Source organism: Octopus bimaculoides, chromosome 4 (assembly GCF_046866305.1).
Source record: "Octopus bimaculoides isolate indiv1 chromosome 4, ASM4686630v1, whole genome shotgun sequence".
NCBI classification, from domain to species: Eukaryota; Metazoa; Mollusca; class Cephalopoda; order Octopoda; family Octopodidae; genus Octopus; species Octopus bimaculoides.
In genome coordinates this window covers 15,831,893-15,855,506 of record NC_142931.1, presented here as the reverse complement: position 1 = coordinate 15,855,506, position 23,614 = coordinate 15,831,893, and the positions used below count along the sequence as shown (strand labels likewise).

Below are 23,614 nucleotides of genomic sequence, written 5' to 3'. Positions count from 1 at the left end.
CTTGCTAGATCAACTGGTTATCAAATGAAGTTCAATATTCTTCTAGCCATCACTCACTCATCGTCTCTTTTTAACCAAATCCATAACTGTATACCTACTTTTGCACCACCCCTGTATATATTTTACCCAGCTGAAAAATAGTAACAGCTTGATAATGGAGTATTTCAGTAATAAGTAAAAACTGTTGCTTAGACTAGGTTAACTTTGGTTCAGCAGACCTATATTACAAAGCATTCCTGAGGTAACTACCTCATCTTTTTGTCTATCAGGAACTACAATGCAATTGTATTCTTTGAAGACGACAGGATGTGATTGAAAGAGAATAGGCTACTATTTGTAAGTAGATCAAGGGACAACACAGAAAATCCGTCATTGGCTTTAAATGTCAAATATTTTCAGCCCCAAAACTTCAACTAGGGATTTTCACTTTTTGCCCCTATTCTCTTTCATTTGCCAATGACAATGCCTCAACAAAGTAAATAACGCTTTTTTTTTTTTTTCATTACTATAAAAACGTTATAGAAACCATAAGATTAAATTGTTTCCTCGTAATCTTAGAAAAAAAAAAGAAAAAGAAAAGAGAAAAAAACTGCCAGAGAAAGTTTATTTAAAAAGTGATCTGGAAGATTGCTCTTCTGGTTATTGTCAAACGAAGAAATGCCAACGGGCGTTTTTCTCTACTTTTCTGCCATTTGCAATCGTTTTAATTTCTTGTCAATCGGAGTAACTTTATAAGTTTGTTTCATTTTCAGCGTTAAATGAACTATTGCACTGGATGCCTTGGGGTATCCGTTTCGGCTCTTTCGTTCTGAGTTTAAATCTCGCTATTTTAAGAGATGAACTCAATTTGTAGGACGGCTTAACACCTGATCCTTCTGTGCCTCAGCAGAATCTTTTCTGCTGCAAGCATTCCAGTCATGTCTCCGATACCTTCTCCTCGTCATTCCCACCTATATCAGCTGTCCTGCAAGGAGGAGTTAGGCACGCTGCCTTTTACTCGTGAGTAAACGATATTTAGTCATGTAAAGTTGAAAAACTATGGGTATCACAAACTTTGTTAGATATTTAATGGAGTTTGAATGTTAATGACGTAACGACACTTTTACAGCAGCAGGTGCAAAACTTTTTTCTTTGCAATTCAAGAATATAAAGCAACTGTAAATAAATTAGCAGTGACCTCAATTGCTAAATAAAATAGCTTTTCATCGTTAATACTATTTTTGATGTATTTGCATATCATTTTCATTTATTGACTCCATAAGAATTGCACGATAGAAATAGAAGTTTAAAGGAATAGGCATACCTACATACGTGCCCCCCTCCCACTCCCGACTTTGTCCCATCGTAACTTTCAGAGAACGGATTTTTTTTTTCACGAAACTTTCTACATATTCGCTTTAGATGGTGTAGATTCTGATTATATCGGAATTTGTAATGATAAAAATTTTCCGGGAGAGGAGTTTCAGAAAATTCACACGAGTCGGCTTTGTTTCCTCATGACTTTCAGAAAAAAGGTTATTCTTAAATGCAATTTGGCCAAATTTTCTACTAACACCTTTCAGAGAATTTGATATGAAGAGAAAATGGTGAGCACACACACATACCAACTGAGACACATCACATTTTTTCCCCAAAAAATTTCAAGTATCATATATGTGATGTGTAATCAGTATGAATCTGTGAACCAATTTTTTTTTCTTTTCTTATACTGAATTTCGATATAATAAAAATCTACACACTGAAAGGTATATAGAAAATTTCCTTAAAAAATACCCATTTCTCTGAATGTCATGAGGAAACAAAGTACAATCGTGTGAATCTCTCGAAACACCTCTTCCCACCAACGGAAAAACTTTTCTACAAATCCCAATACAATCGGAATCTACACTATATGAAGCTTATTTGTAGAAAATTTCACTAAAAAATATCCATTTTTCTGGAAGTTATGAGGAAATAAATTCGCGGGGACAGCACATCATTTGTGTAGAGTAAGCCTTATTGGCATTCCTGCTCGATCAATGTTGTTAGACATCATACTCTAATCTACTGGATCACCGCTAATTTTAGTTAACGTTTACAATATTACCTTAATTTGTTGCAAGTGAGTTTGAAAATCAACAGCAGTTACAGATTTAAACAAAGGAAACTCAGTTAACTTGTGAGTTATAAGAAAAAATATACCACCTATAATGAATGTAAAAATCTAACTTCAAGATGTGTAATTTTATATTTTAAGACTTAGAAATCTGTAAATATATGGCAGTTATAAAAAAAAAAAATTGTCTTGGTGATAAAAACTTTAAATGAAACAATTTCATAAAGAAATTATAAAAAGCATTTTCAACAAGCAATCAAAGCCAATTATACGGAAAGAAAACAAATAAGACAAGAAACTGAACTTGGCTACTAATATCATTGGCGACGGCAAGATAATAAATAATAGTGTAGGAAAATAAATTGGGAAAAATTTAGAGTAAGAAAAAGCCCGGGAAAAGTAATATTATTTTGAGAATTAAAAATCACAGAAACAACGTTGTATAACTTACATCATCATCCAGGAAGTCTAAATACTCCCGCTGGAGATCACGAATGCGTTGATCAACGTCTGTAGTCATTATTAATGATAAAACTTAGGGGAAAATTAAATTTCCTTAGAAATATTCCCGCAACAAAGGTGTACGCGCCACGTTAGTTGTGCTAAAATTTCCCGCCAGAAATTGGTCATGTGAGCAGACACGTGACTTATTATAATAGAACAATTAAAAAGCGGAATAGTAAAACATTTTCCATTCAGTCGTAGATATGAGACTTTTTAATTTATTGCTAACAAAATTTTTTGTGTATAAATATTTTCATATGAAAAAACGTAAAATATTTTTATTGGGTTTTGTGAAGAAATTTGGGACAACGTTAAAGTATTTAATGCAATATTTATTATTCAAAATCAGAAAAATATAAATATTCATAAGCTCATTAATATTAAACTTTCTACTGTGATGGTTTTAGATAAAACATGAGATTATCTTCAAAAAGATTAAGACTGCAAAGTGGAAGCTATTATGATTCATTTACGTAACTAATACTTTTGGAAAAGGAAATAAACATCACAAAATACTCTGAGCTGTTGTGCATCATCAAAACGAAATCTGATTGACACCAGTCAGATCAATGGGTGGTGGAATCAGGAGAGTGACGAACAAAATGCCTAGTGATATTTAATTACGTCTCTATGTTCTGAGTTTCAAATCCTACCGAGGTCACTTTGCCTTTCATCCTTGCAGGGTAGATTAAAATATTTTTAAATGCCAGTTAAATATTAAGGTTAAACCCTTCATCCTGAATATGTTCAAAATCAATATTACACAAAGTGACCCCCAACTCATTGGAACACATTGTATTATCATGATTTCTTTGCCAAGGTCAGGGTTAATAGGCGATTTTGTGCATTGTTGTCATTATTTTATAGAGCCTATAGGAACGAATGTCAAGGTGAACTTGGTATTTACAGGATTACAGCTGGATTACAGGACATAGAAAAGTGATATTCATTTAATGACTACATCGATGTTATATATTAATCACTTATATTAAATCCAGAAGACGACTTCTTGAGTAATTCTGCCTATGTTTCGGGGATTATTAAGTGAAATAATCATCTATAAATAATTCAATCTTATATTCCACATACAGAGGGCTCCTCTATATGTACACTTGACCTGCTATAATTAGCTGTTTAACATTCCTCAAATCACACCCTAGCATCTTGAAAAGAAAAGAAAAAAGAATACTGATAAAGTCACAGATGCCACTAAAAACAACTGGATGGTCAAGGCTTGATTGTCTTTTGATCATAAATTTGTTTGTTCACGACCTGGGGCAAAACTATAATAGTCAGGATGAAGCGTCATTCTTTGTAAAGAATTTTAAGCCATAGGCTCCAGTTAACTTCATTTTCTACATTTATACAGTGTCAATATTTAAAATTATTTACAGGTTTTGATAGTAAATAAACATGAATTAAATAAATGAACTGTTGAAACATGCACGATAGATTCCGCCAGACTAGAATTAGATTTAAATTTGCAATATTCGTAAAGAACCATCAAATTCTTGTTAGAAATACATTTTGTTGTTAAGATGCTTTCAAAAGCAAATTAAAAATGTATAATTATAGCTAGAAAATATTTCTTAAAGTGAAAAGAAAACAATTTGCGAGATGCTGGAGTGTGAATTTCCTCCAAGGAATTGGATTGGCACTGTTTGTTTCTGTTTCAACGTTTTAAACAACAACATACAGGCATGATTTTGTTTCCTATTGTCTTTTTGATGCATGATGTCCACATATTCTAAAGCAAATGCCAAATAAAATTATCTCAAATATTTTGCCTATTAAATCGAACGCAAATGTCAAAATCATTCGTTGCTCCGGTATATACATATACATTAGTTCGTTTCATTTCCATGCTGGAATTTAGAGGCACTCGATGTCCTCGTTACCTCGTTGGAGTAAACACGATGGATTGACGTATATAAATCGCTGAATTTTTATCCCATGTGTCTTGGACTCTGTCTTTAGAAAATCCCCACAAATAAGATTTAACATGGAAGAGAGTTTAAATGAAAAAGTGATCAAAATTTATGTTGATGGTGATGTTGGTTTAGTATGGAATAATGAAGGTAAATATACATTTTATGTCAATATTCTAAACAGTATCGATACCCCTTTTTCATATCGACATTTGATTTTATATTGACGAGGTAAAGCTACAGAGATTAGTTTAAAGAAATTTATCGTTCCAAATGTAAATTTTATATCTTTATGTAGTGATTAAGAGAAGGTACCTCCATGTGCATTAAACGAGTTCTTTTTCCTTCCTGGCAGGACCTCGCCTTTTTGTCTATTTTTCGCTAGCCTCTACATGGCCGCTCAATTAGCTAGAAATGGCATCCAAATCTCTCTCAGCTTGCACCTTTTAAGCTTTAAAGGTAAATTTTTAAAGGACATATTAGATAATGTTAGAGAAAGCTATTTGAAAAGACGCAGTGGTCATGACTACGTTGAAATTGTATTACAAGAATCTCGTTCGTCTGCTCGAACTAATGTTAATATCGTCACCTGTATTTTGGGTGGGTTTTTTTAAACATTTGTGAGAAATTAGATGTCAGTAGCTTTTCACAAACATTCAGTTTGGTTATTTTTCGTAACCTAGGTTTTACCGACATCTGTAGGATTTGATAAACCTCATCCATTCACAACACAAACCCTATCTTTTAGACCTAAATCCAAATATTAGAATAGCTTCCATGCAATAATCTTAGGCAAGACTCCGCCCCCCCCCCCAAAAAAAACACCCTTCCATATAAACCGAAACAAACGAAAGAGAAAATAAATACTGAAAATATCGGAGAACATGCAAAATTGCGTAACAACCAGCAATCTAGTTCTCTTTTACTTCGGCATTTTTTTTTTTCCGCTTTGATATTTTCGTAAAAATATACATATCTTCAACTAATTTTATAAATATTGTTTTAGTTTTATTAACAGACGGAAACCGATGATGCATTGATAGGGGTCATGTTATTTTGACTTTAACTATTGTAGTGTGGCAATGATAATTGGATAATTTTTCCCGAGCAATTGTACAGTAACATAAAAATCATGTATTCCCAACAATAAACGTAATAGTAAGAAAAAAATCATCAAAACAATATTTGGCAAGGTTTATTTTGTGGTATTAGTTTTCTTTCGGTTTATGATCAGAAAATGAAAGTAAAAATAATGACACTATTCGGAATTGTTCAGGCGAATTTTAGAATAGACACGCACACCCACTTTCTGTTTTCTAAAATTTCATCATATTGCTACCTTTTTAGCAACGGAGAATACAAGTTTACCAGAAAATTTATTTTCTTTTTAACTTTTTCCGAAAATGTTTTTGGGAACTCCACGCTTAAAATACGATTTTGAATATATATATATATATATATATATATATATATATATATATATATATATATATGAAATGCAGTAAATGTAGCTAATAAGAACCAAGAATTGGAAGGAAAGTGCTTGAAGACCCATGTCAAAAATTACCAAAATACCTCTAAAAAAAAATGAATAATTTTTTTACAACACTGGACTCAAATGAAACCATTTAAAAAAGATTAATCTCTCATTAATCAGCCTGACTGTTTTAGAAAAATGAAGCATGAAAAAATTCAGAACAGAGCTGCTAGAATGTGTTTGATCAGGGTGGACCTACATTAAACAAATGTTCTGTTAGCTCTGTGGATATCAAACAATTCTGACAGTGTCAAATATATATATATATATATAGACTGGTGGTACAACAATGCACCAATATTTACTGGAAATAGCAGTCAATAATATATGATGCTATAATAAAGCTTCACTGTGTATATATATATATATGTACCGGAGTAAGCACATGCAATGTGCAACAAGGTGGAAAAAAGAGTACTCAAATACCAGAGGTAGAGTAATATGCTTTATTTAAAAGCAGCAGAAATATAACAAAAAAACCCTTACTCTGAGTTTCACGTTCCCGTTCATTGGACAGTTTTGTTAGAATGTCCGATGAACGGGAACGTGAAACTCAGAGTAACGGTTTTTTTGTTATATTTCTGCTGCTTTTAAATAAAGTATATATATATATATATATATATATATATATATATATGAAAGTAAGGTAAAAGTGGGCTTAAGTTTTTTATTAGCTGACAAAGATCATTCAAATTGCATACAGTGGTTGAGTAATTCTTCCTCTGTAGAAAGGTGCTACTTGACATAGTCTCCTTCACAAGCAATGCATTTGCACCATTGTTGAACTCAACTCTTAAATCTCCTTTGATAAAATTCAGGTGTGCTCTGTTATACCCACTACTTCTCAGCCACTTTCACTTTGTGTTATCATTCCAACCAAATAGTTGGAAGTCAGAGAGTGCCAGATCTGGGCTCTATAATGGATGAGGGACCACTGACCAGACCAATTTGTCAATTGCCTAATTCATAGCCGAAGATCTGTTTGGCTGTGCATTGTCAGGGTGATTGTGGATCATTTTTAGATTTTTGCTTGGTCTCTTACTCCTTATGGTTTTTCTAAGCTTTCATGGTATGACTGCATGTCAAAAAGTCAAAAAGAATGATGCCCTTGTCATCTCCAAAACCAGTTACCATAACTTTCTGTGCTGATTACTAGCCTTTGAACTTCTTAGGTTATGAAAAAGAGGTGTGGACTGAGTTTTCATTTCTGGATCATAAAGATACACCAATGTTTCATCCCCCGTCCTCAATCCCCAGATTGGAAAAAAAAAAACATGCCCTCATTGACTTCAAATGCTTCCAGCAGATCAGAGCATATTTCCACCCTTCTCTCCTTCAAATCAAATACCAACTCCCAAAATACCTGCTTTACACATTTTTTCATCCCCAAAATCTTCCACCATCTTTTGTAATGCATAATGATCACAGAACAGTTGTACTGTGAACTTACGGATTCTGACTTGTCTGTCTGTGTAAATCAGTGTGTCCACTCAATAGCGATTCATGTCACAATGGCCACAGTTCGTGGACTTCCACTGCATCCTTTGTTTTCAGTGCTGGGATTCCCTTCTTTATCACTCTTGACAATGACGTCATCTCTGTAAACAATCTGTCTGTGAATGTCAGATAGCCTGTGCCCTCCTTTGTCAAGAACTCGGTGACAGCACATTGCTTCTGCTTGGTAGCCATTATGTATCTGCAAGGAAGAAGAACAGAAACAGTTACTATAGAGGAAGAATTGCTTTATGGACATTTACAATTTGGACAACCTATGTCAGTTAGCCCTTTTGATACCAACCCATCTGAGCCCACACCTGGCTCTGATACAAAGATTACATTTTAAAGTAATCTAAATTAAAACCTTCCATCAAAATTTGAACACAGAACATAAAGAACTAGAAAAATGTTGCTCAATATGCTAATGAATCCGCCAGCTTGCTACTTTAAATATGTATTACACAAGATTTTCTTTGTCTTTCAGATGTCATGTTATTAAGAAAACAGCACAGAATCGTTGGAACATTGGTCGGTGCTCTTCCTCGTGCTCCATGCCAAAACAACTTACTTGGACTTCCATTGCAGCTATCACCAGAAGAAGTATCTGTACTCTTAGAGAAAGGCAAACATTTTATTGTTTATAAACTTTGAATGTTATCATTTCGTCTATTTTAATTTTTGTTACTGATCTAAAAAAAAAGAAAAAAGTAACAATGCTTATTTTAGATTCCTTGTAAGAATAATTATATATTTTTTTTAAACTTTACAATATATTAATTAATTATGGTGATGGATGTTGGTTTCAGAAGAGGTACACTGCATCTGTCCCAACATGTCATAAGAGGCTACTAAAAGAGCAACAGACTGTAAAATACTGCCTTATAAAATTGCTCAACCCATGCCAGCATGCAAAAGCCGACGTGTAAAATACAGATAATGGTGTGAGCTCTTTGCCCCTTTTTGTACTGTCAGTCATTACCTACTCTCTTCTACCTTCCTCCAACTTGTATGTATCATTGATCACCCCCTTCACTTTGGTCTACCATTCACTACATCCACCCAGTCTCTAGTCATCTTCTCTTCCCTCCTTTGTTCCTATTCCTCACTTTCCATGTACATTCTTGCAACCTTCATCTACCCAGACTCCCTGTTCTTCTGTTCACCTTCTTGCACCTTGAGGGTCCACCCTCTCATCATCACTATTTTATTTTTCTTTAGAGTTCCACTCCAATTATCCTCACTCTCTCTTCTATAATGTAAATAGCCACATAGCTCCTGTACAGCAAGAAACCTGCTCAGTTCTGGCCCCTTTTTTCATACTATAACCTCTCACCTCCTAGCATTAAAACAACCTTACTCAGTTGAAGAGGTTCTTGGTCTTGCATACTGCATGTTGATCTCAGAAGGACTGATACTACAAAAAAAGAAAAACACAGAACACTGTGTAAAATGACTCACGTTATGAAGGGCATCCAGCTGTAGAAACTGTGCCACAGTAGATAATAAAACAGAAACAATGAGCCGAGCACATTCTCTGCCAACAAGACATATCAGCAAATATCAGGATTTGTAGAAAGTTCTGTTTGATTATGAGTTAGAATTTGTTTTTGTTTTTTTTTTAATATACACGAGGCAAGACCTTCGTACATTGGGCCTCACCGAGGTGATGACTACTGACCGAGACCTTTGGAAATGTGCTGTGCGTGAGAAGACCCGGCAAGCCAAGTAAGATCGTTGCCAGTGCCCCTGGACTGGCTCTTGTGCGGGTGGCACATGAGATGCACCATTTTGAGCGTGGCCGTTGCCAGTACCGCCTGACTGGCTCCCGTAGGATTTTCGACCGAGATCATTGCCAGTGCCCCTGGACTGGCTTGTGCGGGTGGCACATAAAAGACACCATTTCGAGCGTGGCCGTTTTCGTGCGGGTGACACGTAAAAGCACCCACTACACTCTCTGAGTGGTTGGCGTTAGGAAGGGCATCCAGCTGTAGAAACTATGCCAAATTAGATTGGAGCCTGGTGTTGCCATCCGGTTTCACCAGTCCTCAGTCAAATCGTCCAACCCATGCTAGCATGGAAAGCGGACGTTAAACGATAAATGATGATGATTCACTGGTATATAATTATTTCATGAAGAGTTTCCATTAGAACAACATGCAAATCTTAGTATATTAATTTTTTATATGCAGAACTCATCATCAACCCAAGTAAAGTGCATATTTGTCACATCATGAGTTTTGTTGAGGTTCTAATACAAGTGAAGCAGCCAAAAATGTTCAGAAGGCTTTTGGTTGAGATGCTGTAAATAAAAGGACTTGCAGAAAGTATTTTCAAAAATTCAGACTTGGCAATTTAAATTTGCTTGATGACCCTAGATCAAGATGTCCTTCCAAGTTCTATGATGGAATACCTGAGGCAATACTTGCAAGAGATCCTACTGTGACAGTGAGAAAGCTTCCCATGGGATTTAATCTTAGCGCTGGAACTATTTATAATCATTTGAGGAAACCAGTTATCTTGAGAGCTCTTCTTTACTAAATTAAAAATACCTGTTCTTACTGGACATTACTGTCTTGATGCCAAGGATTCACAGGGCCAGTTACCCAGTTTCTCCGGCATGTGACAAAGATCACAACACTTCTCCTGAACAAGATGCCAGTCCAACATAGGGTTAACTTCCCAGCTATTGCTGGAATTCATTATACAGCTGAATGGACTAGAGTAACATGAAAGGAAGTGTTTTGCTCAAGAACACAATGCACTTCTGGTCCAAGAATCAAAGCTACAATCTTGTGATCATGAGTGTAACACCCCAACCATTAAGCCTGGCACTTTCACTGCAACTAATACAACCAAAAACAGCATTCTTCAGAAAGCTATCCATCAGTTAACAGTCAGAGCATTTGTAAAATAAGTTCCTTTTACAACACTCAGGAGGCTCTGTACAAGTAACTGATAATTTCTATTAAGAAGTCAACCTAATCAGCAGTAGATGGAGATATTTTGAAAATATAGTAGCCAGCTGAAGGCCATTATCTCTGCTGACAAGAAGATTCTCTGTCTGAGCAAAGAACAGATTGAACAATGCTTGTGTATGAACTGCAGTACTGTATAAGGGTGAGATATGGGTACTGAATGCAAAGGACATGTGATGGTTGGGAAGACATGAAGCAAGCAGGGTGTGTAATGTTAGCATGCATAAATGACAAAGGTACTTTATAAAGAAAATCAAGATCTTTATCTTTTCAACCACAATTATTAGACTTAACTCTTCAGAACTTACCTGTTACTATTATAATAATTTCAAGGAGAGAGGCTAAGTCAATTACTGGTACTTATTTTATCAACCCAAAATGGATGAAAGGCAAAGCAGACCTCGGCAGAATTTGAACTCAGAACATGAAGACGGACAAAATGCTGCTAAGCATTTTGCCTGGCATGGTAATGATTCTGCCAGCTCACCACTTTGACTTGTTCCTCTATAATGTCAAAGCTTATCTGTTTCCCTTTCCTTTTATCACACTGTTTTCTCTCTTTCTAAACCAAACATAGGAAATCTATATGCATGCCACCATTTGTTTGATGTATGTAATCACTACACCAAGCTTATTTTAATGTCAAATTTTTTATGCTTGCACAAATTACTTTGTGACAATTTTCTATGGCTGTATGCCCAGCAAACAATTGACACTATGTGAATGAGCTCTTTGTCTGCAAAGATCATGCAACCTGTCAAGACAAGAAGAAATATGAACTCATGCAAACGCATATATATAAGATGGGCTTCTTTCAGTTTCCATATACCACATCCACTCACAAAGCTTTGGTCAACCTGGGGCTATAGTAGGAGACACTTGGCCGAGGTGCGACATAAAAAAGGCATCCAATTGCAGAAACCAAGCAAAAACAAACTATGGAACCTGGTGTAGTCCCTGGCCTTCCCAGCTGCTGTTAAGTCATCCAACCTATGCCAGCATGGAAAACATATTTATATCATCATCATTTAATGTCTGTTGTCCATGCTGGCATGGGTTGGACGGTTTGACTGGGCTGGCATGCTGGAAGGCTTCACCAGACTCCAATCAGATTTGGCATGGTTTTCTATGGCTGGATGCCCTTCCTAATGCCAACCACTCTCAGAGTGCAATCAGTGCTTTTACATGCCATTGGCACAGGTGCCAATTTACGTGACACTGGTATCTGCTACAACTGCGATTTTGCTCAGTTTGATGGGTCTTCTTCTCAAGTACGACATAATGCCAAAGGTCTTGGTCATTGCCTCCATGAGGCCCAACACTCGAAAGAAACTCGGCCACTTTGGCTCCATGAGGCCCAACACTCAAATGGAAATCAGCCAATTTGCTTCCATGAGGGCCAACACTTGAAAGGAACTCAGCCACTTTGCCTCTGTGAGGTCCAACATTCAAAAGATGTTCTTTACATGCCACCAGCACGGGTGCACTTGGCTTGACGGGTCCGCTCAAGCAAAGCACATTGCCAACGGTCTCAGTCACTAGTCATTGCCTCTGTGAGGCTCAAAGTTCAGAGATCACGCTTCACCACCTTCTCCCATGTCTTTCTGGGTCTACCGCTACCACAGCTGTCCTCATCCATACTCATCACTTGACCATACCAATGCATTTGTCTCTCTTGCAAACCACATCCGATTGCTGTTATGCCTAACTTTTCTCTTTCGGTGCTTACACTGTCAAACATGCACACTGACATTGCATACCCAGCAAAGCATGCTAGCTTCATTTCTTTCGCATGTTCTCAGCTGTCATAGCCCATGTTTCACTGCCATGCAGCGTAGCTGTTTGCATACAGGCATCAAACAATCTGCCTTTCACTCTGAGAGGGGCCCTTTGTTGCTAGCAGGGGTAGGAGCTCTTTGAACTTTGCCCAGTCCAATCTTATTCCCACATCTACGCTCTCAGTGCATCCACCTCCACTACTAACTTGGTCACTTAGATAACAGAAACTGTCTACTACCTTTAGCTTGATCCCCTGGCAGTTGATGGAGTCTATTTTCTGCACATTTTCAGCGTCTTTTGTACCTGTGCACCTTCCACATGCAAAAGTTAGTTTCCCTATTAACCTTCCTCTGATGTTACTGCACCTTTTATGTGTCCAAAGCTTACACTGAGTGCATCTTATGGAGTTTCTACCTACACCTTTTATACAGATCAAGCAGAGCCATCTACCTGAAGGGATTTATGATTTGTCTGCCTTCCTATTTACTGAAACTTTGGTTTTTGCTAGGTTAACTCTAAGGCCCTTCGATTCTAGACCTTGCTTCCATACCTGGAACTTCTCTAGTTCAGTTAAGTGATTCAGCTATAAGAGCAAGGTCATCAGCATAGAGGAGCTCCCAGGGACATCCTGTCTTGAATTCCTGTTATTGCCTGGAGGACTATGATGAAAAAGATGGGGCTGAACACCGATCCTACTTGTACCCTGAATTCTTCACTGTACTCGTGGCCCACCGTCAACTTTCTGGTAATTTCCCTGTACAAGGCTTGTACAGCTCTCACCAACCACTCACCTATCCATAGTTTCCCCATTAACCACCAGACAAGGGATCAGGGGACCCTGTCAAAAGTTTTCTAAACTATTAAATTATAGGCACACAAAACACCAGTTGTCTAATGGTGGTTGACAATGTGCTGCATGATGCAATTGAAAGGGTTAGCATCAAACCATAAAACACTGCTTCAAAAAGTACCATCCAACTCATGCTAGCATGAAAAAGTGGATGTAAAAATTGCAAGTCATATCAGTTTAACTCCTAATACTGAAATGACACTAACAGAAGAAATTTGGTTTCAGTTAGTTGAATCTTAATTTGTGCTGAATGCTGTTTGCACACAAATATCTTTGTTTCTATTGATTTCTAGAAACAGAACACTTTTCTCTTCAGCAAACCAAGCTCAGAAATAGTAATGCCATAATTCTCACCAGCATCGTTTAAATGCTTCCTTTCTCATGCTAGCATGGATCGCATGGAACTTGAGTCAAATTTCCTATGGCTGGATGCCCTTCCTGTCACCAACCCTCACCTGTTTCCAAGCAAGATAATATTTCCCCCATGGTTAAACATATTTTTGAGGGAAGAATGGAAACAAACATTTATTTGACAGTGATGCTCATTCACAACCATTGCATGTCAAGACAAGGATGTACACAAACATATACACGTTTGTACGTAACAGACTTCTTTTGGTTTCCATCCACCAAAACCATTCACAAGGCTTTGGTTAGCTCAGATTATTGTAGACATTTATTCCAATGGGACTGAATCCAAGACCACATGGTCAGAAAACAAGCTTCTCATCCACACCTGCATTTATAAATTCTCTTTCCAAATTGGATTTTAATTTTTTTCTCTTTTTATTAAGGTATTGCTCATCTAATTCAAGAAGTTTTTCCTAATAAACTATCACCTGAAGAAATACAAGCTTATGAAGAACAAAGACATCAGAGCTACACAGAACAGGTAACATACCTTTAGTGTATTGAATAAATATTTCAAATAACCTTTACAGCTAAGCAGTGAAACGCCAGGGTAATTTACTTGAAATTTGTCAACCAAACTTCAAATTTTCTCGAATCTACCACTAAAGGGCCACCATTTAAATCCGACTAATTAGTGACAGAATAAGTTAATGAACACATGATGTGTATTTGTGCTACCTAATCAATCATCATCATCATCATCCTTTAATGTCCGCTTTCCATGCTAGCATGGGTTAGACGATTTGACTGAGGACTGGCAAGCCAAAAGGCTGCACCAGGCTCCAATCTGATCTGGCGGAGTTTCTACAGCTGGATGCCCTTCCTAACGCCAACCACTCCGAGAGTGTAGTGGATGCTTTTACGTGCCACCGGCACAAGGGCCAGTCACACGGTACTGGCAGCGGCCACGCTCAAAAAGGTGTTTTTTAACATGCCACCTGCACAGGAGCCAGTCCAGTGGCACTGGCAACGACCTCGCTCGAATGATTTTCTAACATGCCACCACCAGCATAAGAGTTAAACTATTTTAATCCTTTCAATACCAACCCAACTGAAACCGCCTCTGGCTCTGTAGTACAAATGTCTCAATTATAATCTTCCAAACTTTAGTCACAATTTATGTCCCAAACACTAGCTTAATAATAGTTATATTTAAAATTAAGTGAAAAGAACACAGAGCATCTCAAAATAAATACAGTAACGAAAGGATTAAATGTATAACAGCTAGATTATTACTGCTTAGACTAATTGATATTGACAAATACTTTTCAGTCATTGAGCTACGGTCATGCTGGGGCACAAGTACTTATTCTGTTGGTTTCTTTTTTTTTTTTTTCTGTTGCTAAACTATTAAATCATAGGCACATAAAAAAAACACCAATTGTCTAATGGTGGTTGGAACAAACACAAAGATGCACATAATGGGCTTCCCCACACTACACTTGCCAAATTCAGTCACAAGGCACTGGTCAGTCCAGGGCTATAGAAGACACTCGCCCAATGCGCCACACAGTAAGAGCAAACCCCAAAACTAAGTAGTCGCAAAGCAAACTCCTTGATCACAGTCATCTTTGTGCTGGTGTGGTTTACTCAAATTAACACCAGTACTGATTTTATCAGTCTCATTTTGCCAAGCTGTTGTTACAGGGATGTAATCAAACCAACATTTGTTGTCAGATGTGCAGGAGTTTTCAAAAGATGGCCATTTATTACAAACTTAATGCTTTCGCTGTAATATCTCAAAAGACTACAGTTTGCATATCAAAATTTCAGATACCTCTCTATCAACAAGAGCGGAGAATGGATACAATACGTAACTTATCTAATATTGTAAAAGGCAAGAAAGCAAAACGAAATCAGCAATTGGAACATCAAAAACAATTGGGAATGGAAATTGACGATACAGAATTTGAAAAAGAAGTAGAAATTGATGTTGATGAAATTAAAATACCCCCTATTGATGAAAAAAATTCAGTTGTACAAATCTTTACTGGTGAGTACCTGCTATATTCTTATATTGCAACTTTCATCTTTGAAGTTAATATTGGATATTTTAGAGGTAATAATTATTGGGACATCTTTTATAGAAAATCCATGGATTAACAGAACTTACAAAGAAGCTGAATGGATATTCCCTTCAAATGCAATGCAAAACTTGCGATATCGAGTATTCAAGGAGTTCTGGGAACAAGGATACTTTTTAACACATGGTTCTAAATTTGGCGGAGACTTCCTCGTATATCCTGGTGAGCTGTTTTTATTTCTTTACACTATATTTCTCATTAAAAATGTTTTATCTCGGGTATAATTTAGCTTCAGATGAAACATGCGTAGCTTATTTTCCCCTTACAAATGGATGGGAGCAGGTGTCTATGAAAAGGAAGAAATTAATGGTGCTGCATGTCATTTAACATTAATTAAGGTCTTTTTTTTTTCTCTGCTTTGTTTATTATACCATAGCCTAAATAAATTAAGGACCAACTGTATTTAAGTTACCATTTAAAATTTTGTGATTGATTTCTCTAAATAAAATACTTGAGTACTTAATTCATAAGCAATCTTTCTTAGAAGAAACAAGAGTGAATTTACTATTGTATCATCATCTTCGTTTAACGTCTGCTTTCCAAGCTGGCATGGATTGAATGGTTTCACTGAGGACAGGCAAGCAAAGAAGCTGCACCAGACTCCAATCTGATCCACCATAGTTTCTACAGCTGGATGCCCTTCCTAATGCTAACCACCCTGAGTGTGTAGTGGGTGCTTTTTACATGCCACCAGCATGGAGGCCAATCAGATGGCACTGACCACATTTGAATGGTGCTTTTTACATGCCGAGACCGTTGCCAGTGCCCCTGGACTGGCTCTTGTGCGGGGCCGTTGTAAGATTTTCGAGTGAGATCGTTGCTGGTTCCCCTGGACTGGCTCGTGTGCGGGCGACACATGAATTATTTAAATTTTTTTTGTGCGGGTGGCACATGAAATGCATCATTTCGAGCGTGGCTGTTGCCAGTACCGCCTGACTGGCCTTCGTGCGGGTGACACGTAAAAGCACCCACTACACTCTTGGAGTGGTTGGCGTTAGGAAGGGCATCCAGCTGTAGAAACTCTGCCAAATCAGATTGGAGCCATCTGGTTTCACCAGTCCTCAGTCAAATCGTCCAACCCATGCTAGCATGGAAATCGGACGCTAAACAACGACGACGACTGGCTCAGGAGCCAGTCAGGACAGCACTGGCAACGACCACACTCAAATGGTGCTTTTTACATGCCACATAACTTTCAGTTTGTGCTCTTTCCACTTCTATAAATCGCTTTCAATTCTTTTTAAAACTTCAATATTTCCCAGGTGATCCAGCCAGATATCATTCATTTTTCATTGTGCGGTGTGTGAAACAAACAGAAACAATTCCAATGATGGACATAGCAGCAATTGAGAGGCTTGGGACATCAGTAAGAAAAACAGTAGTTCTCTGCTCCCTCAACGACGTCAATGAAGTTGATTTCATCTCATTACAATGGAGGGGTATGGGGTGGAAAACAACAGGATAATGCAGTATCTTATGGCTTGGGTCATAATTTATATTGTAAACAGTCACCTTCTAGAGGATAGCTGAATACAAGGTTATATTAAAACCAATATGGTGCAACAAATTATTTCAAGAACACAGGCTTGCGACCCAATCTGGGAGCAAGGAGAAGAAGCATTCAAAATTGTTCATTCTTTATTCACCAAAGTTCATTATAAATGAAAATGTAATTAAAGCCTATCACCAAATAAATAATTGAAGAAAATAACAGGCCAATTGTAAAATTTTTATTATTTCTCTGTAAAGTTTGAAACAATAGGCTTCATTAGAAAGTTCATGAGGGTAGATGATCTTTTGGATTTATCACAAAGTCCTAAAAGAAATATGCACATATTTAACATTGATGATTAAATACGTCCAAAATTATGTGAAAAATCCAATCATGTTTTAATGCAAATATTTTCTTTAATACTTGAAGCCACAATCAAAGAATTCATGCACACTTAAAATACATTCACTTCAAAGACACTTGGTGATCTAAGACAATAATCACCTCAAATATTGCACTCAGATGTGGTCACAAGCACAGACACAAATATACGAGATACAAACACAAAAATAATAAATACTGCATTAAAGTCATGTTTACCCTGGTCTCTGCTGTGTTAATAGACTTAGGTAGATTACACTTTATCTACCCAATAAAATGACTATGAAGACCTAATCAGTCACATTATATAAAATACTAATTAAATTTTGAAATACTTTTATATTTCTGAAAATGCTCTTACTGGATTAGCTGTTCCAATAATACTACCAGTTAAGAGAGATCAGTTTATAATAGCACTTTTGTTTTATTTATTAACCATCATGTGGCTTTATATAAATATGAAGGAAATCAGAACTTTAGATAAAAGACAAGGAATTCACATAGAAAAGGAATCTTATATACATATCACAGTCACAGATTACTTTTAGTCAATAGATTTTGTTCATAGAATGAGGAATGCGTGTGTGTGCAGAGACGGAGATCAATTTTAAAAGTCCATTTTAGCATGACTATTCTGATAGTCTTCCAAAGTTGCTAATCCAGATGATTTGGTTATTTTCCTTTCACTGAGATCATCCAAATACTGTGAGGTAGATTTCAAGGATGAGAAAGGATAATTAAAAAAAAAGATCGCCAATGCTTGCAATCTCCTTGCCACTAGAATATCCGAAATCTCACAGAAGCAGCAAAGCCAGATATGTTGTGGCTGTCTTTTGGGACAGCACCATCCACTTTGTTCTCCAGTAGTTGTGGACTTTTTTTAATTTTATCTTTAAGATTTATATTCTGCCTTCCACATTTTTGGTCTCATAGCCGCTTTAGAAACTTTTTGGCTTTTTTGGTATTGAGAATTTCTTTCGGTAACCGTTTGACACCTATGAGAACACAAGATGCTGAACCATGATAATTAGCCAGACATTTTGAGCAGTATTGGTGATCACAAGCATTGTTTGTACAAACGCCTTTGTCGGCAACAGGATGAACTTTGGCTGGGTGCTGACATTTTGGACACTTCTGAAGATGCTGGTCGTTTTGTAAAGAGGCAGCAAGCTGAAAAAAAAGAAGACGGAGATTCTTCACGTTCTTTGCAATACAAAATATTCAAATGGTGTGTGAATGTGGGAGCATGCCAAGATGAAATAAACTTAGGATTTATAAATATAAATACATTGCTTTAGTACATAACTTTCATCAGCTAAATTCTTCATGATATAAAAAAAAAGTAGGAATTTAGCAAGCAATAACATTAAAGGGAGAAAACTCACTTGAAGAAACAATTCAGATTTTGTGAACGTCGTTTTCTGAACATTGGTTTCACATTTGCGGTTGAAGTTTTCCTGAAAAATAAAAACATTTTGCATCTAGAATATAAGATGACCAACCCTTTAAAAAATTTGCTTCCTAACCACATGGTTCCTATTTCAATCCCACTACGTCTCACCTAGGGCCTTCTACTATAGTGCCGGGCCAAAGCTTTGAGTGGATTTGGTAGATGAAAGCTGAAAAAAGCCCGTCGTATATTATATGAATATTGTCTGTCCCCCACCATTGCTTGACAACCGGTGTTGGTTTGTTTATGTCCCCTCAAACTTAGCTGTTCGGCAAGAGACCGATAGACTAAATACCAGGTTTTAAAAAATAAGTCCTGGAGTCGATTCATTCGACTAAAATATATACAGAAGTATAGCCGCAGTTTATTGACTGAAACTGGTAAACGGTAAAAGATAACTATTTAAAAAATAACAAACTTACCTTATTTTCAATTGCAGCTAATCTCCTCGTTGCTTGAAACTGTTTTAACTTAATCTGTGCTTGAGAGATTTTATCACAAACGACCTGCCACCGTTTACTGACATAATATATGCTGGGGAAGATAACGAAAATCGACATTCTATTACCAATATATACCATTTAAATTCATATCTTATGTACAAAAAAATCAGAATAAAATCCAACTATATTTAGAAAATATAAAGGTTAAAAAGGCACAGCTTACCTGTGTATATCTTCAGGAGACAGATAGCCTACTAACTTTGTAAGAAATGCAGAAATGTTTCTTTGATCCAATCCAGAAACAATATCACAATTTTTCCTACCTATCCTTTTGCCAATAATATTTGAACAATCGAAGCTTTTCCTCAATATTGTGATATTTTCAGTGTTCACACGTTTCTGAGAAACTGCATTAAGAGATCTTCGTAGTTGTTTTTTACCGAGTACATCCTCCTCTTCAGCTTCTTGCCAATCAAGCCGGTTCTGAGGAACGTCCTGGTATTCGTGGTCAAGGGACACCTCAAATTTCTCAATCGACACTGGTTCTTGACCGAAGCGCTCATTTAAATTTAATGGGGTTATTGTGTTGCAGGGAGGACTAACGTAACCACTGTCATCAAAATATTTACTACTCGGTACATCTAGAGGTGTACTAGTCAAGATAGGTTTCTTGAAGTTGGACGAATCGATGTTCTTTCTGAACCACATTTTCTTGTTGTGTTGGTTGAAATACTTATCTGTAATGTCGAGAGTCATCTGAAAATAAATTGCAGAAATATATATCTACATTAATACATGATCGATATAATATTTGTAATTATTTTCAAAAATCAATAACAGTGTTAAAAATAAAGGGTTGCTTACAAATATTGGTAAATTTTTAAGTGGCGGGGTGAAAAAACTATGCAGTGCACGATGTATAAAAACAGCTTTTTTATATCTTCTTCAAATTTGCATTATAAAACATCTAGACTATAATGTTCGGTTTCAGTTGTTTGAAAGTAATGATTAAATATAAGCTCGAATAAAGTCAACTGAAAAAGGACACTGCTGAACCCAAGAAAAGAAAAGATATCAAGGGAAGGAAACGACGTGACGCGAACCTGGAGGGAAAAAATGGCGGTAGATTTCAAAACCCTCAACAATTACAGAAAATTCAATGTCGAATTATTTTAATAGACATTAAATATATTAAATGGCATTAAACAGAAATATTTATATCAAATTAGAAATAATCATTCGAGCATTGGTTATTACTTTTGAGGTTTAAATTTCAAGTGACATTAAAGTTGATCGAGATAGCTCGGAATCAACATGATAAAATCTATTTGAATTTCTTCTTTTAAATCAACAAGATTTTATTTTCTAGACAAAATAAGAGAGAATGAAGTAAATTAAACTGATCTTTAGAATATATTGCTGGTTACTTAATTATAAACCCAAAGGATGAAAACCAAAGCTAAATCGGCGGGATTTTTATTTGGACTATTGCTAGATAACATCAAATATTCGTTTTATAAGTAATGCCTTTCATTATTAGGTAATTAAATACTTAACTAATTACATGAATTGTTTAATCCTTTAAAAGTGCATAGAATAAGCTACGTTTCCACTTTGAATTAAATTGGAATCTTTTTTTAATCAGAAAACTCTCGTTTCAGTAAAATAAGGATTGCCATATTATAATAATGCTATATGTACGTGTGTATATATATATTATATGTATATATATAATATATATATATATATATATATTTGTGTGTATAGTGGATATTTCCTTAGTCAAGTATTTTAATGAATTCTTCGCATAGAAAATTAAATTAAAAATTCCCAAAATCCGCCTTGCAAACAATCAGGCGGGAACGTTCAAATTTCTAATTGGAAGTAAGTAAACATCAAATAAATTGTTGACAGCATCTTAATAGAATATATTGGATTCTCAAATTTAATCCATCTTTCAACAAATTTTATTACATCACAGCTTCATCATTGCATTTTAGGTGGTAGGGTTTAATATAACAAGGCTAATTTAACTAGCGACATATCTAGTAGTAAATAAACAGTATGCTATTGGGATGATATAAAAAGAGATCAGTAGGTAAATCGAATGGCTATCTCTTAAAATAATTCGATTTTTAAATTATAGGGATATATTTTAGGGTTTGGTAAAGAAACTGAGTAATGGAGAGAAGGGGGGGAGGTACACAAGTTTAGTGGAAACGAAAAAAATGATTTAGTATGTTTTATCTTAGCAGTAAAATAAACACGTTTTTTTTGTAATAATAAAACAGAATTCCAACTATTGCTATTATTAAAACGAAAATATAAAATATGATACTTACTTTTTGTCGATTTTAACAAACAAGTCGGCGAGTACTGTCAATAGATTTGCGCCAAAAAAATTTTTTAGTTTAGGTATTTGAAATAGGATTGAGAAAAAGTAAAGTTCAAATATAGAAACAAGATGATCCAGTAAACAAATTCAATTATTTCTTTTGCCTCAAAACTCAAAGATTTTCAAGATTTCACTTATGAACGGAACTTTAATTTTACATGTGTAGATAGCGTTTATGATGAACGATTTTTATTTTCAAATTTGTCTCCTTTTCACAACTAACCAATCAGATCGTTTCCAAGCGCGATGCCTTTAGACAACTGACCAATCAGATTACTTCGGCTTTCGTTAAACTCCGACACAACAAAACATTTTATCAGTTGCCTTTTGTTTCTCCTTTTAATTTTTCTCATTTAAAAATGTACATTAGTGAAATATTATGTTCCTATCTTTTAAAAAAGTAAAATAATCCCTAATTCGTAAAAAAAAAGCCTAATAAACATGTAGTATTAGTTTTTGTTGTTTAAATTTCCAACCAATGAAACGAAGAATTCAAGATTGGGCGGCTAAATTTGTTTTGATAACAAAATATTTTTCCCGAATTTTATTTTATTTTCATTTGTTCTTCAGAAAACGTTGTAAAATCTACCTATATTAATTACTGTATAAGTAAATACAGTATTAATATTTCTTTTTAACTAAATATTTTCACAACTCTCATGTGACTTTGGCACAGACTACTGATATATGCAGATGTTTGGTGTAATCGATTTAAAGGTCCTTATTTTTAGAGCGATAATTATTTCTATGAATCTACCTCGGTGGAATGAAAACCAAGTCGACTCTCCACTGAAATTTTAACTTCGAACGTAACTAAATGTCACATTTAATGTACTATATTAATTCTGCCACTCTCCGTTTCTTAAATGTTTCATTATTAAACTTTTAAAACTTCTAGGGCCTAATATACAGAGTGGCGGGACAAGTTTCAAGTATTTACGTTCTGAATTCCAATAATAACAGGATTAATTTTTGTCTCATTCGTCCAGAGTAGATAAAAGGAGTACCAAATAAATACTGTGCCTTTCCTCCTAATCTCTGGCTTTGTTCCAATATTAAAAATAATTTTTCTTAATGATGAACCGGGGATCGATTGAGTTGTTAGAGTGTCGCAAAAACTGCCTCCCATTATCTTCCTGCTCTTTACGTTCTTAGTTCAAATCCCGCCGAAGTCAGCTTTGCCTTTCGTACCTCTGGGGTCGATAAAATAAGTACTTGTTGAATACTAGGGTTGATATAATTGACTAACCTCCAAATGGGATGCCTTGTGCTTATGTAAGAAGAATTTCGGTGACGTGGCAGTTGAATTAAATCTTTGCAACGTAAATTTTCCTTTTCATTCTCCTTGGGGTGATATAATTTTTTGGAACTATATGTTAAGATTAATATGATGGATTATGTGCTCGACCGTACAAGTGTGTAGTTTAGAATCTTGTAAGAATTCTTTAACGGATGTATTTTATATCTCAACTCGGAAAGAAAATCCATTTGGAGGGATTCTATTCATCCCACCACCTACGTCTTATTTCTAGTGCTAGATCTCTGGTGAAGAGGAATCAATAAATGATACAGCATTCGTAATTGATACCATGTAAAGAACTTTCCTTCACAATTACATGCAGCCAAGTTTCATCCCACCACATGATACCTTAGGAGAAATGTCTACTATTAAAGCATTGTGAATGGAACTGGGTAGGCAGAAGCTGGGTGGAAGACTATCAAACTATATATATTCTTGACTTACACTAACAGTCAGCTTAACATCATTACTTCGGTACCTTTAGCAGAGACCA

General features: G+C 35.8%; 3 protein-coding genes across 4 annotated transcripts in view; 1 reads left to right on the top strand and 2 right to left on the bottom strand.

The window, feature by feature from the left end:
• LOC106877107 (zygotic DNA replication licensing factor mcm3) overlaps positions 1-2,714 on the bottom strand; it is a 29,208-nt gene extending 26,494 nt beyond the window's left edge. The window contains exon 1 of the mRNA XM_014925904.3: positions 2,547-2,714. Coding sequence (XP_014781390.1) covers positions 2,547-2,615 — 69 coding nt within the window. The 5' untranslated portion in view covers positions 2,616-2,714. The remainder of the gene's footprint in view (positions 1-2,546) is intronic.
• LOC106877127 (tRNA-splicing endonuclease subunit Sen34) lies at positions 849-17,371 on the top strand. 2 transcript variants are annotated; one of them, XM_014925926.3, is made up of 6 exons: positions 849-999; positions 8,046-8,183; positions 13,960-14,057; positions 15,350-15,569; positions 15,664-15,822; positions 16,923-17,371. In XM_014925926.3, the coding sequence occupies exons 1-6, from the start codon at positions 918-920 to the stop codon at positions 17,123-17,125; spliced, it is 900 nt and encodes a 299-aa protein (XP_014781412.1). In that variant the 5' UTR covers positions 849-917; the 3' UTR covers positions 17,126-17,371. The 2 variants fall into 2 exon arrangements, with proteins under 2 accessions (XP_014781412.1, XP_014781421.1); XM_014925935.3 differs by lacking the exon at positions 849-999 and adding an exon at positions 4,496-4,677.
• A 4-nt stretch (positions 17,372-17,375) lies between these two features.
• On the bottom strand, positions 17,376-22,091 carry LOC106877117 (F-box only protein 5). Its single transcript, XM_014925915.3, has 5 exons — positions 21,769-22,091; positions 19,650-20,182; positions 19,406-19,517; positions 18,919-18,990; positions 17,376-18,703 (listed from the first exon to the last, which is right to left on the bottom strand). Exons 2-5 carry the CDS (start codon positions 20,180-20,182, stop codon positions 18,461-18,463), a joined length of 960 nt encoding a protein of 319 aa, XP_014781401.1. The 5' UTR covers positions 21,769-22,091; the 3' UTR covers positions 17,376-18,460.
• Between the last annotated feature and the right edge of the window lie 1,523 nt (positions 22,092-23,614).

Bases quoted from the DNA above. Each gene is read 5' to 3' on its own strand.
- LOC106877127 (XM_014925926.3), top strand. From the start codon at position 918: ATGTCTCCGATACCTTCTCCTCGTCATTCCCACCTATATCAGCTGTCC. The intron at 15,570-15,663 runs GTGAGTACCTGC...CATCTTTTATAG, and splicing joins AGTTGTACAAATCTTTACTG to AAAATCCATGGATTAACAGA. The intron at 15,823-16,922 runs GTGAGCTGTTTT...AATATTTCCCAG, and splicing joins AGACTTCCTCGTATATCCTG to GTGATCCAGCCAGATATCAT.
- LOC106877117 (XM_014925915.3), bottom strand. From the start codon at position 20,182: ATGACTCTCGACATTACAGATAAGTATTTCAACCAACACAACAAGAAA. The intron at 19,518-19,649 runs GTAAGCTGTGCC...TATCTTCCCCAG, and splicing joins TCTCCTGAAGATATACACAG to CATATATTATGTCAGTAAAC. The intron at 18,991-19,405 runs GTAAGTTTGTTA...TTTATTTTTCAG, and splicing joins TAGCTGCAATTGAAAATAAG to GAAAACTTCAACCGCAAATG.